The sequence below is a fragment of the Macaca mulatta genome, chromosome 12 (assembly GCF_049350105.2).
Source record: "Macaca mulatta isolate MMU2019108-1 chromosome 12, T2T-MMU8v2.0, whole genome shotgun sequence".
NCBI lineage: Eukaryota > Metazoa > Chordata > Mammalia > Primates > Cercopithecidae > Macaca > Macaca mulatta.
In genome coordinates this window covers 129,010,453-129,027,574 of record NC_133417.1, presented here as the reverse complement: position 1 = coordinate 129,027,574, position 17,122 = coordinate 129,010,453, and the positions used below count along the sequence as shown (strand labels likewise).

Below are 17,122 nucleotides of genomic sequence, written 5' to 3'. Positions count from 1 at the left end.
GCGATTCCTCTTGAGTCTTCACCTGCCTTCACCTGCTTCTCGCTGCAGCACCGTACCCTTGTTCACCATGACGCTTTCTTTAAATTCTTGATTTTGCCATGACATTGATTTCTGCTGACACTTGTCCTGTTATTTCTGAAGGCCCCTCCTTGGTTTCTTCCACTCAGCCATCCCTAAATGCCCTCATTTCTTCCTAACTCTGTGTGTACTGACTCTCTGCCCTGGAAATCCCTTACTATGTGACTCTTCTTCCCCTGGTTGGTGACAGTCTTCACTGGGCTTCTCATGGTCCAGAACCAAACTCATCTACTGAAAATCTGTTCTGTCTTGTGATTGGAATTTGTTATGTTCCAGGATCCTTCCGTGCAAAAGGATGCTGTTTCTTTTGTCTTTTTCTACACTTTACCGGAATCTGCCTCTATCTATTCAAATTGGGCTGACATTCATTTCCTTCTTTCCACTCTCACTGGTATAGGTTCACTTGGAATTTCAATTTTGCTTTTCTCTTAAACATCCTACCTGGCTTTTTATGCCTCTGAGCTTTTCTCTGTTCGCCCTCTTGCCTTATGAGTTACCATCTTCCTTAAAAAACCCAGATATAGGTGTGGCATTCCTTCACAGCCACTTTCCATCATGTACAATAAATAAAGTCAATCTCCTTAGCCTGTCGTTTAACCTTTCAAAGCATGGATCCCTGACCACTCCTCCAGCCTTATTGCACTTCCCTTTTTTATTGATTGATTTATTTATTGAGACAGAGTTTTGCTCTTGTTGCCCAGGCTGGAGTACAATGGCATGATCTCTGCTCACTGCAACCTCTGCCTCCCGAGTTCAAGTGATTCTCCTGCCTCAGCCTCCAGAGTAGCTGGGATTACAGTCCTCCGCCACCATGCCTGGCTCATTTTTATATTTTTATTAGAGATGGAGTTTCACCATGTTGGCCAGGCTAGTCTTGAACTCTTGACCTCGGGTGATCCGCCTGCCTTGGCCTCCCAACATCAGGCGTGAGCCACCGCCTCCAGGCTACATTTCCCTTTTTATATACCTGAGAGTTCTCCAGCAACAAGGAATGACCTTGGAGTGTCCCTCATTGGCACCCAATTTGCTCGACCACCAAATTGCAATTCTGTTGAGACCATGCTTTGTGACTCACTTTATACCCCCACCGCTTAACTTGTAACAGCTGTGGGCCAGATCTGATAGCAAATGTTCCAAAACATTTAATCCAGTTAACAGTCTCAAGAAATAAATCACTGGATTTAGAAAGCATTTTCTTCTCTTAATACCCTCTTCCCTTACTCACTGAAGATTTTTGTTAAGTGTTATGATAATCTGCTTCCAGAAGAGTTTTTTTTGGTTATTCTCGTTAACAGAATGAGCAGTATTTGCAATATTGAACAAATTTTATCAAATTTGTTGCAACACTTTTCATAAGGATGAACACTGGATAGATTTCTAAAACAATTTTTCCTCCCTCCCTTTTCTTCCCCCTTGCAAATGATATTGTAAGACCTAAAATGTTACTTCAGGGATTTCAGGTTGTTGGTCAGTATATAACAGCAATAAGACAACTAGACCATCTTTTCTTTCTCCTCTTGGTGTACTAAGTTTATTTTCATTTTTTTAAAGGAAAAATTTGCAAATGTATAATAGCACGTTTTCAAACATATTATTTAATTTAATACTTTCTACTATTCAAATGAATTCTCACATTTTTGTACTTTTCTTTGAAATAAACTACAGACTTTGCCTTTTGCAAGAGCCTGAAGAAGTTTCCCTGAGGTCTGAGCATTCCCATAACCTGCCTTCTCTTTCTCCTTTCTGAACTCTGGCCTGACCTGTCGCATTTTCATAGATTAAACCAACTGTGATAATGTGAATTGTGGCTGAATTTTGATCTCAATCTATCTGATCAAATTTCAACCAGACATCTCAGGGCATTCTGCTTCTCAAGAGAACTTGAGTGACCTTCGCCCATGCTAAACCCAGTTAAAGTACAAAGAGAGTCAGAATGAATTCCCATTTCTCTAACATTAATTTTCCATTCTATTTTGGTATACCTTTGGAAGCTCTGTCTTTGTCATGTACCAAAATTTAATTTATTAAAAAATTCAATGAATCTTTCATTAAGCTAAGAGCAGCTAAGAGCAATTCAAGGCTGTGTGCCCAGTAGAAGTTCAGTTCTTATTAATTAACAGTAATGAGCAAAGACTTCCAGTACTGATTCTCATTGACATAATCTCAGCAATAAAATATTTCTCTTTGGTTTTCTTTTCCTCCCATATTAATACTAAAGCTTTCCTTGAATTCTGCCCTTATATAATGTTATCTAGGGGAAAACTTGGTACTGAGCTTCTCTTATAACACTGGAAAATATTATCTGCTGAAGACAGATGGATGAAAATCTCTGGCTACTAATTTAAAATATATAATTTTTTTAGCACTTTTCAATTCCAAGGAGATTTACAAGGATTAACTAGTTAATCTTCCAATCTTCAGTAAGTAGCATTAACCCCAAATTATAGAGGCTCAGGGGAAATGCCTCAAAGTCTCATGCCAGATAAGAGTCTGAGGATTTAGATACCTGCCATATTTCTGCATTACAGACTATAGTGTGCATTTTTACTGGTGCCTCCATGTGTGAGGGTGTTGATGTCCCAGAGAGCTTTTGAACTTGATGTAGGGAGTTTTTTGTGTGTTTGTTTTTTGCTGTTGGGGAAGAGTGCTATGAGTCCCCCAGATGCCGGTGTAGGCTCACTGACTCACCAGTTCAAGGATTTGGGGCCTATCATGTATCTCTGTTTTACAGATGAGAAAAATGGCCCTCAAAAAGGTTAAGAGAAGTGTTTACTTTGCTAACCTTGTAGGGCTGCTGGGAGGGGCAAAGAGATGGCGTGATAGCAATACTCAACAAACTCTTCATTGCTATATAGTTGTACATTGCATTATAATTATTCTTGTTTTGTTTTATTTTATTTTTTTTTTTGAGATGGAGTCTCGCTGTTGTCGCCCAGGCTGGAGTGCAATGGCGCGATCTCGGTTCACTGCAACTTCTGCCGCCTGGGTTCAAGCAATTCTCCTGCCTCAGCCTCCCTAGTAACTGGGATTACAGGCGTGCACTACCACGCCTGGCTAACTTTTGTATTTTTAGTAGAGATGGGGTTTCGTTAGGTTGGCCAGGCTGGTCTGGAACTCCTGGCCTCAGGTGATACACCCACCTCGGCCTCCCAAAGTGTTGGGATTACAGGTGTGAGCCACTGTGCCCGGCCTGTTCTTATTTTATATATAGCTTTATGGTACTTATATAGTTTACTGTTATTTGAAGCATTTGCTGCATGTAACTTGAAACATTTTGTATTTACTTTAGAGCATAATTTAATAAGGACATGTGCTTCTTAGATTCTGTCCAAAAGGATTCAGTTGGTGAAATGCCAGAAATAATCTCACTGCATCATGAATTCTGCTGTAAGAAAAGAACCTGAAGCCAAAGTACAGTAGAGCACAAGGCTAGGACATTGAAGATAAAGTTAAATGATAGTTTCTATCTTTGCCCATGTTGCCCAGTCTGGTCTTGAGCTTTTGACCTCAAGTGATCAGCCCGCCTCCGTCCCTGAAAAGTACTGGGATTACAGGTGTGAGTAATTAAGCAGTACTTCAGAAACGTGAATTGGGACTGGGAACGGAGGCTCATGCCTGTAATCCCAGGACTTTGGGAGGCCAAGGTGGGGGGGATCACTTAAGGTCAGGAGTTCAAGACCAGCCTGGCCGACATGGTGAAACCCTGTCTCTACTAAAAATAAAAATAAAAAAATTAGCCAGGCCTGGCGGCATATGCCTGTAATCCCAGCTACTCAGGAGGCCGAGGCAGAAGAATTGTTTGAACCCAAGAGGTGGAGGTTGCAGTGAGCCGAGATGACTCCACTGTACTCCAGCCTGGGTGATGGAGTAAGACTGTCTCAAAAAAAAAAAAAGAAAAAGAAAAAAAATTGAATATGAACTGGTCTAAGGGTCTTCCTGGATGTTTTCTCTCATTCTCAGATGGCAGCAGACTCAAAGAATAACCATAGGGTAGCACTTTCCAGTTGCTGTATGTGAAATAGTTGCTCAGTTGTAACATTCTTTATAATGCCTATGGAACTTGCATATTCATTTCTCTTCAGATCTAAAGATAGTAACTGTATATCAAGGGGTGTGTGTGTGTGTGTGTGTGTGTGTGTGTATCGTGTCTCTAACTCTGCATACCACCTTACCTTACCCTTATCCCTTGAAACTAGTACAGTAAATTAATTGCCCCATGGCTGCTGGAGGACCCAGACCTGGAGATACGTCAAAGTGGGGTATAAGAAGTTCCTAGAGAATTTTCATTAGTATCTGTCAGGTTCACTTTGCAGGATTTTAATTGTTTGTTTCTCCTAATGAGGCTCCTGTCTGTCGTGGATTCCTGGTCTACGCCTGCCATGAACTCTGAGGTTCCTCAGCTTGCTACTGTAACTCCTGACTTCTGCCTTTTCTGACCTCTGGTAACTGCTTACTTCTCGTACCTTCTTTCATGTACACGGATGTCTGATCTATTGTGATTTCTCTTTGTTTCTTTCTATTGTTTAAAACTGCAAAAATGATGCATATTTTTACATACCCCTCTAAACATATAGTTTTTTAAAATGGGATTTCATTCTGCATATTATTCTGCAACTTTCTTTTTTTCCCCCTTACTAGTCTATCTTAGAGCTCTTGCCATATTTGTGCATGTAAATCTACCTCATTCTTTTCAGCTTCTACATAGAAAATGCTTGCAACATATACAACAGCAGGGAAAGGAGACAGTATCTGTGATACCGAAAGAATCATTCACATTTCTAAGATAAATATTACAATAGAAAAAAACAAAGTCTTTAAGAAGCAATTTGTAGACAAGGCAAGAAATGGAAAAGGCCAGTGCACATCTAATAAGATGTACAGTCTCACTAATAAGCAGGGAAGTACGAATTGAATTAATGTTCATCTGAAAATTTAGAGACTATCCACTGCTGGAGATGGCGTAAACAGGTAATCACTCCTACTGTTAGTGAAACTTTTAAGTTTTATAGACTACTTTGGAGGACCACATTTTAGTATTTATCAGTTTTAAAGATATAAATCCTTTGACCCAACAATTCCCCGAGGAATTTATTCCTACGCTATACTCAAATTAGTGTACAATACACAACAAAAATTATGGCAGCATCATTTAGAATAAAAAGTGGAAACAGCCCAAAGTCTGCCCATATCCATAAAGGAACTGCTTAAATGAACAATGGTATACCCCCAGTATGCCATGGTAATTCTGTGCAGAAGTTGGATTCATTTGGATCTGTCAACTTAAACCATGTTCCTTGTGGAGTTTGCTAGTTTATTGACCTAACTTGTAAATTATGGAGGAATTTGCTAAAATATTGACATCTATTTCATGCAAAGTTATAGCATTCAGTACAACCATAGAATTGTATCTGGGATGCCATTAATCTCTAGCATATTAGAAACAAGGCCTATATCTATTTATTTTAATTTTTTGAGAAGGAGTCTTGCTCTGTCACCCAGGCTGGAGTGCAGTGGCATGATCTTGGCTCACTACAACCTCTGCCTCCCGGGTTCAAGTGATTCTTCTGCCTCAGCCTCCTTAGTAGCTGGAATTACAGTCGTGCACCACCATGCCTGGCTAATTTTTATATTTTTAGTAGAGACAGGGTTTTACCTTGTTGGCCAGGCTGGTCTTGAACTCTTGACCTCAAGTGATCCACCTGCCTCAGCCTCCCAAAGTGCTGGGATTACAGGCATGAGCCACCGTGCCTGGACAAGACCTCTATTTAAACTTGCTCCTTCATTTATCTTACAAGCATTTTTTTGTGTCTTACAATGTGCCAGAAACCAGGGATATAAAGATGATGAAGACAAAGTTTCTGTCCTGAACTCACAGTATGGGGGGAGTGATTAGTAATCAATAAGCATAAACTAGTGCACAGAAGATGTAGGTGAGAACCCACAGGAAGTGATGTGAAATTTGAATGGGGAAAAGGGGATTTGGGGAATCGCCATGTGCCTGACTTTTGAATTTGGCCTTGAAAAAATGAGCTTGTTTTGCCAGCAGGAGAATAAAGAAAAGGACATTTGAGGACACGATCCAAGAATTCTTGGAATGTGCAGAGGGCAAAGGCACAAAAAAGCACCGTGACATTTTGAGTTTGTGGCATGTGTGTCAGATGCACGGATGAGCACTGGCACAGGAAACCAGACAGCAGGGCCTAGGCTGGTAAAGATTCCTATATGCCTTTGTCCTGAAGACCTTACACAAGAGAGGCACAAGATCAGCATTTTAGCAAAGCATTAGTGGTCAGTGGTCTTGAGCAGGCACAGCCGCCACCTGGAAGGTCATTGCAGTGGCCTGATTGAGAAGTGTTGCAGGCCTGAGCAGCAGCTGTGAAAGCAGAGAAGGGAGGAAGGGTAGGGACTTATTTAGACAATAGAATCAGTAGGAACTGATGACCAAATCCAGAGGGATGAGATCAAGGGAGGGAGAGGAGTGAGTGGGGAAGGAGAAGTATGTTGGTTGAACTCTAGAATGAATTAGATGGCGCAGTTAGAAAGAGGTTGCAACTCCTAAGCAAAATAGGGATTAAAGGAAAAAGAATAATCTTGATGTCAGTTTGGAACATGGGGACATGGATTGAGGAATAGGCAAGTAAATATGTCTAGTTAGTGGGTGAAAATATTGGACTAGTGGCCCAGAGGGAGATCAGGGCTAGTCATCTAGGTTTGTTGAGCTCCCCGCATGCTAGACATAGCTGTAGAGAGCCAGCAAGATGATCCAGGAGAATGCATTTTGCAAAGAGAAGAGGCTCCCTTGAGGAACATGAATATTCAAGGAGAAGATGGATGGCTAGAATATAAGTAACATGAAGCAGAGATGTTTGTCTATTCTGTTGATTGATATGTGCTAGGCACACCTTAAATACTTCTTAAGCAAATGCAGGGTAGGAGGGAGATAAATTATCCAAGGAATCTGAGAAGGAATTATCAGAGATAGACGAGAAAAACAGGCATTAAGCAGTATTGCCAAAATTAGGAGAGCAAAGGAGAAGAGATTTTCAAGGAACAGAGATTGGTGAAGAGGACCACATGCAGGTGAGAGGTAAACGTTGCGGAGGTCTGGAGACTTTCTTCTTTTTTTTTTTCTCCTCCCTTTTTTAAAAAATTATACTTTAAGTTCTGGGATACATGTGCAGAACACGCAGGTTTGTTACATAGGTATATATGTGCCATGGTGGTTTGCTGTACCCATCAGCCTGTCATCTACATTAGGTATTTCTCCTAATGCTATCTCTCCCCTGGCCTCCCACCCCATGACAGGCTCTGGTGTGTGATGTTCCCCTCCCCGTGTCCCTGTGTTCTCATCGTTCACCTCCCACTTATGAGTGAGAACATGCAGTGTTTGGTTTTCTGTTCTTGTGTTAGTTTGCTGAGAATGATGGTTTCCAGCTTCATGTCCCTGCAAAGGACAGAAACTCATCCTTTGTTATGGCTGCATAATATTCTATGGTGTATATGTGCCACATTTTTTTAATCCAGTCTGTCATTGATGGGCATTTGGGTTGGTTTCAAGTCTTTGCTACTGTGAATAGTGCTGCAATAAACATACATGTGCATGTGTCTTTATAGCAGAATGATTTATAATCCTTTGGGTATATACCCAGTAATGGGATTGCTGGGTCAAATGGTATTTCTGGTTCTAGATCCTTGAGGAATCGCTACACTGTCTTCCACAATGGCTGGACTAATTTACACTCCCACCAACAGTGTAAAATTGTTCCTATTTCTCCACATCCTCTCCAGCACCTGTTGTTTCCTAACTTTTTAATGATCGCCATTCTAACTGGCGTGAGATGGTATCTCATTGTAGTTTTGATTTGTATTTTTCTAATGACTAGTGACAACAGCTAGAATAGACAATTGGGATCTAATTAAACTAAAGAGCTTCTGCACAGCAAAAGAAACTATCATCAGAGTGAACAGGCAACCTATAGAATGGGAGAAAACTTGCAATCTGTCCATCTGACAAAGGGCTAATATCCAGAATCTACAAAGAACTTAAACAAACATACAGAAAAAAGAACAACCCCATCAAAAAGTGGGTGAAGGATATGAACAGACACTTCTCAAAAGAAGACATTTATGCAGTCTGGAAACTCACTGAGCAGAGTTTCAAGAGAACAGCTTCAGTTGGGTGGGTGGGGTATGGTATGGAAAGAGAAGGTGTCAGTGAGTAGAGGAATAAGTAGGGAGTAAGACAGCAAGGATAGTGTGTGAACACGGGAAATGACCCTTATTTGGATGATGGGAGCGATCTTGCCATACTTGCTACACTGAAATAAACACCAAAATCTATCAGACTCTGCTTTGCTGTGTGTCAGGGGTTCTTGCTGTGAAATCCCACAGTCCAGCGGCCTCAGCATCACCTGGGAACCTGTTAAAAGTGCAGATTCTCAGTTCTTATCTAGACCTCCTGAGTCATAAACTCTGGGGGTGGGCCGCAGCACTGTGTGTTTCAATGAGCCTTTGGAATGAGTTTGAGAACCACTGGCGCTGTGACATAATTTTGAGAAAAATTAGCACAGTTGAGTTAATTTTCCTCTGAAGAGTTAGTTTCTGAGAGAGTTCTAAAGCTAGAAGCCAAGATTTATAGAGCAGAGAGCAGGAGCAATGAAGCTGTGCCCTCCTGCCTGGAATGCAGCTGTGGCTCAGTTTTCTTGGTGCAGATAGAAAGAGGAGCCGAGTGGCCTCATTCCCTTACTGAGCCTCAAATTTCCTGTTGCAACACAAAACATTATTATCTAAGGACATGCTTTGCTTTAATAGAATGTGGCATTCCATTTATTAAAGGCCTGGCATTCCCTGTTCTTTTTTTCTGTCCTTAAAATGCCATCTGATATTTTAATTTTTGGTATGCCACATGAGTACAAACCGAAACAGCTCGAGATTCGGGCAGATGTTTCCCCTGATACAACTGCAAGTTTATCAAAACATTTGTTTTTGTTCTACCAGGTCTGCGAGCTGGATATTATCTTTAATTTTGAAAAGGCTTATTTCATCCTGGACGAGTTTATAATAGGTGGAGAAATTCAGGAAACATCCAAGAAAATTGCTGTCAAAGCCATTGAAGACTCTGATATGTTACAGGAGGTCAGTACAGTTTCCCAAACCATGAGAGAAAGATGATGATGATGATGATGATGATGATGGTGTTAATAATTATAATATTAACCAAGACTTATTGAGTACTTACTCTGTGCTGGGTACAGTTTCTGAACTATTTATATGTATTAGCTTATTTAATTCTCACAACAACTCGAAAAGGTAGGTGGTGGTATTCCTCCCACTTTACAGATGAGTAAACCGAGACCCCAAGAGGTTGAATGACCTGCTCAATTTCACACAGCTAGGAAGTGTGGAATAGAGATTTGAACCCAGGTAATTGGGCTTTAGAGTCTTTGCTCTTCACGTTTGGCTGAGCTTTGGAGTGCAAGAGTCCTTCACTGCCAAAAAGGTATCAAATACTTAGTGCTATTCTTTTCAAGAATAATTTTATGAGATGTATAAAAAGACTTTCATTAAAATACCTGTGCTGCCCTGGGAAAGGAGAATAGCAGTACGTTGTTATTTTGTTTGCCAGGGATATTAAAGCTTTATTATTGAACATGGCATTTATCATTTTAATTAAAATTTCTTACACCTTTTGGGAAGGCTGTGTGTGTGCTCCTGTTTGCATAAAGAAATTGGGAACACCAAGGCTTGCTTGCCAAGGTGTAAATGGGCCCAGAAGCATCCATTTGGTACTGCCCTGGACTCTGGGATTTCTATATAAAATAAAGTGGGAATGTTCTTTTAGAAGCAGCACAGATTTACATCATAATTCCTCAAGGAACTTACCTACATTAGCCCCTTCATTCCTCCCAGGACACTGTGAGAAAGAGCACTTCACTGACCTCTGCCGTCCCAGATGAGATGCTCTGAGGGCCTGGTTTCCATCCCAGCCCGGCCACCTCTAGATTCTTCTTCCCACAGCCTCAGTGGGTCTTCTCATCTTCCTATTTTCAAATAAGTAGGTGAAGAGGATCCACAGCATTGTAAAGTACCTTTTTAAAATTGGCATTTGGCTGGACGCAGTGGCTCACTCCTGTAATCCCAGCACTTTGGGAGGCCGAGGCAGGCAGATCACTTGAAGCTAGGAGTTCGAGACCAGCCTGGTCAACGTGGTGAAACCCCATCTCTAGTAACAACACAAAAATTAGCCGGGCATGGTGATGGGCGCCTGTAATCCCAGCTACTCGGGAGGCCGAGGCCGTAGAACCACTTGAACCCGGGAGGCAGAGGTTGCAGTGAGCCAAGATTCTGCCACTGCACTCCAGCGTGGGTGACAGAGCAAGACTCCATTTCAAAAAAAAAAAAAAAAGAAAAAGAAAAAGAAAAAATGCTGGGCACAGTGGCTCATGCCTGTAATCGCAGCACTTTGGGCCGAGGCGGGGGGATCACGAGATCAGGCGTTCAAGACCAACCTGGCCAAGATGGTGAAACCCTGTCTCTACTAAAAATACTAAAAATACAAAAATTAGCGGGACATGGTGCTGGGCGCCTGTAATCCCAGCTACTCAGGAGGCTGAGGCAGGAGAATCGCTTGAACCCAGGGGGCAGAGGTTGCAGTGAGCCGAGATCATGCTACTGCACTCCAGACTGGGCAACAGAGTGAGACTCTGTCTTAAAAAAAAAGAAAAAAAAAAGAAAATGAAACTCTCAAAGGTGATAGTGGTCATTAACCACAGGACTTGCAATATGTGGGAGCAACAAACAGTAGATGTTTTACCCCGACTAACAGCCTGTCAAGAAGAGGGGCTCAAGGCCAGGTGCAATGGCTCATGCCTGTATTCCCAGCACCTTGGGAGTCCCAGGCAGGAAGATCGCTTAAATCAAGAGTTTGAGATCAGCCTAGGCAACATAGTGAGAACCTTGTTTCTACAAAAAAAATGATAAAATTAGCCAGGTATGGTGGTGTGCACCTGTAATTCCAGCTACTCAGAAGGCTGACGTAGAAGGACCGCTTGAGCCCAGGAGTTTTGAGACCAGCCCAGGCAACATAGTGAGAACCTTGTCTCTACAAAAAGTAATAAAATTAGCCAGGTGTAGTGGTGTGCATCTGTAATTCCAGCTACTTGGAAGGCTAAGGTGAAAGGATCATTTGAGCCTGAAAGGTCGAGGCTGCAGTGAGCAGTAATCACACCACTGCACTCCAGCCTGGGTGAGTCTTGGAAAAAAGAAGGGAAGGGCCAGATTGTATCTCATGAGCAATAGGATACCGTGTGCCCTCGTGTGGATGCATGCGAAACTGGTAGGTGCACCCCAACACTGTCACCCTTAAAAGCGTAAACCATGTTAACAGCTAAGCCAAACCACAGTGCAGTAGGAAGTCGTAACATGCAGTGTACTATACGCATAAGAAACACCACAGAGCTAGATGTATCCAGAAGAGGCCCCAAGATACAGACTCCAGCTCCTGTCTTGCAAAGGTAAGGGCAACTAAGGTTCTCCCAGCTCTAAAAGTCTGCCCCAAACCTTTAAAGTGGCAAGCTCAAGAAAATACCAACTTTTACCTTATTTGTTTACATAGTTTGAGTAACAGCCTGGCTTGGCTCAGACAGGGCAGCCAGTGTGGTGTTTAGCAGACTGAGTCATCTGGTGATGTGAGCAGTGCCAATGACTAGAGGCCACTGAACCACCAAGACAGGGAAGTGTCACCTCCAGGCCCCTCTCAAGGCTGCAGGCAGGGCCTAGCAATGCCCCCATCTGGTCATGGGTTTTTGTCAACTTTGCAAAAGTAAGATATTTTAACTGCAAAGAGTACATAGCCATACAATATAATATATGATAAAGGAGTGTCAAACAATTAATTAATGAAAATAGCATGCAACTGTTTTTTATTTGGTGATATTTGTCATCTTCAAAATTCATAATCTGTGCTCATTTCTTTTCTCATTCTAAGTACACTTTGTACCTGATTTTGTACCTGTAACTTTATATTCCCATGTAAATGGTGTAAACTCTGGATTCCACAAAACCAGCATGGCCCAATGGCCCGTAGGATCCCTCTGCTAAGTTAAAAGATCCCACGGGCAGCAGCTGTAGAGGGGTACGGGACTGTCTCGGCCAATGCCCACTTAGGAGGTGAGAGCTTTGTTGAGCAAATGTGGATGACTGAACACAAGTATTTTTCGGCAGAGGAACTCTGGGATTCTAGATAGAGCTGGTGAAAACCAGTTAGAAAACCTCCTTTGAAGGTAAGGGCAGATTTCTAGCCCTGGTATCTCCTGAGCAATCTTGCTCAGCCAGTAGCCTTGGTCTCTTCAGCCCATGTCAGTCCGCGTATTTCCCGGCAGGTTCATATGATTCATATACCCTGGGGTTTAAACTTAAGAGTGATTTGAACTTGGATTGCTAAATGAGCAGATGGTGACTCAAACGAAAGAGGCAGATTGACTTTTTGTCCTCTTGAGCTTTCCTATTGATTCCACCTGGGGCCCTGGTGTGACACAAATATATATGTTTGAAGTAGGAGAGCGTGCAAGAGAAAGCCCATCTGTCTGGCATGGTATAGGACCGGCAACACCACTGTTAACTTTGAACTCTACCTGTAATTGTGAGTCTGTTCAAACATTTTTTTTTAAATGCTGGAAAAAAAAATTATGGCTTTGGGGTATGTTAGCAAACTTAGTAACTGATGGGCAGTATGAAAAAAATGAGATCACATCCTTTGCAGGGACGTGGAGGGAGCTGAAGGCCATTATTCTGAGCAAACTAGTGCAGGGACAGAAAAACAAATGCTTCCTGTTCTCACTTAAAAGTGGGAGCTAAATGATGAGAACACATGGACACATAGAAGGGAACAACACACACTGGAGCCTTTCAGAGGGTGGAGGCTGAGAGGAAGGAGAGGATCTGAAAAATAACTAATGGGTACTACGCTTAATACCTGGATGACGAAATCATCTGTATAGCAAATCCCCATGACACACATTTACCTGTGTAACAAACCTGCACATGTACCTCTAACCTTAAAAGTTAAAAAGAAACATAATTGGTATACTTTGGGAGGAAGCCTTTGAAAACGTATGGCAGAAATTATATATTTTTTTCCTGTGAACTTGGTAGAGAAGTAAAGAAATGAATTTTGGTCTGTTTATCTTTTTTGTCTTGACAATATGCATAATAAAGATGCTCTGCACAATATTGGTAATGATACATATGTTATACAGATATAATTCAGAATTCTCTAATACAGGTACCTGGATGTGGTCCTCCTGATCATTTTAGCAAGCATGTTTATCTTAAGTCAACAGTGATATCTTGGCAACTTTGCTTTGGCATTTCTCTCTCTCTCTTTTTTTGTTCTGTTTTTGAGACAGAGTCTCATTGTCACCCAGGCTGGAGTGCAGCGGCCAGCAATCTTGGCTCACTTCAACCTCCGCCTCCTGGTTCAAGCAATTCGCCTGCCTTGGCTTCCCGAGTAGCTGGGAATATAGGTGCATGCCACCACACTCAGCTAATTTTTATATTTTTCATAGAGATGGGGTTTTGTCATGTTGGCCAGGCTGACCTCAGGTGATCTGCCCATATCAGCCTCCCAAAGTGCTGGTATTACAGGCATGAACACTGCGCTGGCCAAGTATTTCTCTTATCAGACATTCCCTTTATGATCAAGCTTAACTTTTTCTCAGTTGAAAGTTACTTAATTCTAGCTCCATATGGATGTGTATACAAATTATACTCAAACTTTGATTAGAATGCAAAGATTTTATGTCCATGTATCCTTTTGACAACTTGTTTTCGACAATGGCAAATAAATAAAAGAATGCAGAAGATTTCACAGTCTGAGGAAGGATGTGACTTAAAGGGAAAATTGTTCTAATTTATTGTTCGCTTTCAGACAATGGAAGAATACATGAATAAGCCTACATTTTAACTGGAAATCTACTTGAAGACTCCAGCACTACGTGTTATGAAGCTGTAAATAAGCAACGCCTCGCATCCGGTTTTTTGATGGAGCCTCAGGCACCATGCCAAAAATAATTTAAAGGGATTCTTTGTTAACTAACAAAGTTAAAGTTGTTTAACATATTTATAATTACTGTGTGTCTGTATTATTAAAAAAAAAACAAAGAAAAAAAAGTATGTGTCTGTATTATACTGTATAGGGTACTTGTAGCTCTAAATGTTTCAAGTAACTACCACCTAACCCAACAGACAATATTTGTAATGTTTTAACTCCATGTTATATTTTTAAGCTAGTTTAGATAAATTAGACGCAATTTTTTGTTTTGCATTTGATCTTCTACTGACAGGTTAACAACGATATTGGAATAATCCATGATTTTGAATGTGAAGTATATATGATGTCATTAATACATTTTCTAAATGTTTAGTTTTTTAACTTGTATAATAATTCAAAATTATGTTAATAGTACAGAGTTTATATGTAATGCTAGACATTTTTCATATACTTAATAGTACTGTAACTGCAATTCACATACAAAGTGTCTGATTTTAATGTGCTGAATTCATTTTTTGTTTCAGAATTGGGATTAAGAAAATAACCAAAGAGTATAGAACTTAATAAGTGTTTTCGATGCCTTAGAAGCTGCTATCTTGACTGAGGTTTTAATTTATCTTTTAACTGAATATAAGGGACATTCCAATAAGGTTTTCTACAAACTATATATTTATTAAGGTTTATAGAGACCTAGAGATACAGTGTCTTTGACTTCCTTTATTATTCTAAAATAGTATAAGAATTAATAACAACAGCAATAATAATTATTGCTACTATTTTTTAAAATTCATGTTCCAAGCACTCTTAGATGCTGGAAATGTCATTTCAAATATGTTTTAATGTATCTCTAATGCATTTGAAGGCCTATTACGTGGCTTGCTTAGAGCATTTAAGATTCTCATGGCCTATATGGTAGATTCTTTTCCTCCTTTTTTCTTTTCTCACCCTTTCCTCCCCAAGGAAAAGATTTGCTGCTGACCATTATTACTGTAAATATATCACATTTGTGCTTCCTGGAATGAAAATTCTGTATAACCAGGTACTAACAGTGATCCAACATATTATAGGGAAATAGCTTGTATGCTGGGTGTAGTGGCTCACACCTGTAATCCCAGCACTTTGGGAGGCCGAGACAGGTGGATCACTTGAGGTCAGGAGTTCGAGAGCAGCCTGGCCAATATGATGAAACCCCATCTCTACTAAAAATACAAGAATTAGGCCGGGCGTGGTGGCTCACGCCTGTAATCCCAGCACTTTGGGAGGCAGAGGTAGGAGGATCATGAGATCAAGAGATCGAGACCATCCTGGCCAACAGGGTGAAACCCCATCTCTAGTAAAAATATAAAAATTAGCCGGGTGTGATGGTGCATGCCTGTAGTCCCAGCTACTCGGGAGGCTGAGGCAGGAGAATCACTTGAACCTGGGAGGCAAAGGTTGCAATGAGCTGAGATTGCGCCACTGCACTCTAGCCTGGGCGACAGAGCAAGACTTTGTCTCAAACAAACAAACAAAATAATTAGCTGGGTGTGGTGGCAGGTGCCTGTAATCCCAGATACTCGGGGTGCTGAGGCAGGAGAATGGCTTGAACCCAGGAGGCAGAGGTTGCAGTGAGCCAAGATCACACCAATGCACTCCAGGGCGGGCAACAGAGCAAGACTGGAAAAAGGAAAAAAAAAGAAAAAGTAAAAGCTTGTAGTATTCTGTCTTGCTGCCTGCTATTTGATGTTTTACCTATGCATTTTCAATGTTAGCTTTGAGGTCTGGTATCATTCATATTAGAGTGGTTTGGGACCTCCAGTGATTTCCTAGAAGAGTATGTTTCCTATTGGATTCTTTGGGAGATCCCATCTGGTAGATTTTTAGAGAACCTGATGGAAAAATATTCTCTTTAGTTCATCTCAGCAGACATATTTAGGGAAAACAGCAAAGCAAGCAGGAGAACAAAGGGAAAAATTCACCAATTCCTCAATATAACCATTATTCAAAGCGAATAACTCAGATTAGCATGTTATATAATCATTAGGCTTTTACTATCCGATATTTCTTCAAGTTACCATGTAATTACAATTATGGCATCAGCTTGAAGTTTATCATGCATGATTGATCACTCTGTTTACTTTAGCTTACCTTCAGTTTTGTGGTTTAACTTTTTAGTGTGGTAGAATTCTTTCTTTTCTTTTCTTTTTTTTCAGACAGAGTTTCGCTTCTTGTTGCCCAGGCCGGAGTGCAATGGTGTGATCTCAGGTCACTGCAGCCTCCGTCTCCTGGGTTCAAACGATTCTCCTGCCTCAGCCTCCCGAGTACCTGGTATTATAGGCATGCACCACCACGCCCAGCTAATTTTGTATTTTTAGTAGAGTTGGGATTTCTCCATGCTGGTCAGGCTGGTCTTGAATCGTGACCTTAGGTGATTCGCTCCGCCTTGGCCTTCCAAGGTGCTGGGATTACAGGCATGAGCCACTGCCCCTGGCCGAATTCTTTATTTTTCAATACAATTTTGTAAAGATGGACCTCATGTAAATCTATCACAGTTTTTCCAGTTCTTTTGAGATTTGTCACCATATTTGGATAAAGGTATATCTTGAACCTCACTCAAATATACCACACATGTTCTAGATAATTCCATATTAGACACTCTAGCTATGGACAGGGCTTCTCAGACTTCATATCAGTGTCACACATAGAAAGTAAATGTGTCTCGTCCGGGCGAGGTGGCTCATGCCTGTAATCCCAGCACTTTGGGAGGTCAAGGCAGCAGATCACCTGAGGTCAGGAGTTCGTGACCAGCCTGGCCAACAAGGTGAAATCCTGTCTCTACTAAAAATTCAAAAATTAGCCAAGTGTGGTGACGCACGCTTGTAGTGCCAGCTACTCAGGAGGCTGAGGCAGGAGAATTGCTTGAACCCGGGAGGCAGAGGTTGCAGTGAGCTGAGATCGCGCCACTGTACTCCAGCCCAGGTGACAGAGTGAGACTGTCTCAAAAAAAAAAAAAAA

At 41.3% G+C, this 17,122-nt stretch overlaps 1 protein-coding gene across 2 annotated transcripts in view; it reads left to right on the top strand.

Annotated features, from left to right (window-relative positions):
* AP1S3 (adaptor related protein complex 1 subunit sigma 3) overlaps positions 1-14,247 on the top strand; it is a 75,473-nt gene extending 61,226 nt beyond the window's left edge. Inside the window, exons 4-5 of one of the 2 annotated variants that reach the window (XM_001098858.5) lie at positions 9,076-9,213; positions 14,006-14,247. In XM_001098858.5, the coding sequence (XP_001098858.2) occupies positions 9,076-9,213; positions 14,006-14,041 (174 nt within the window). In that variant the 3' untranslated portion in view covers positions 14,042-14,247. Of the gene's footprint in view, positions 1-9,075; positions 9,214-9,987; positions 10,518-14,005 lie in introns of those variants that run through there. The other variant, XM_028831152.2, reaches the window with a different exon arrangement.
* The last annotated feature ends 2,875 nt before the right edge of the window (positions 14,248-17,122 follow it).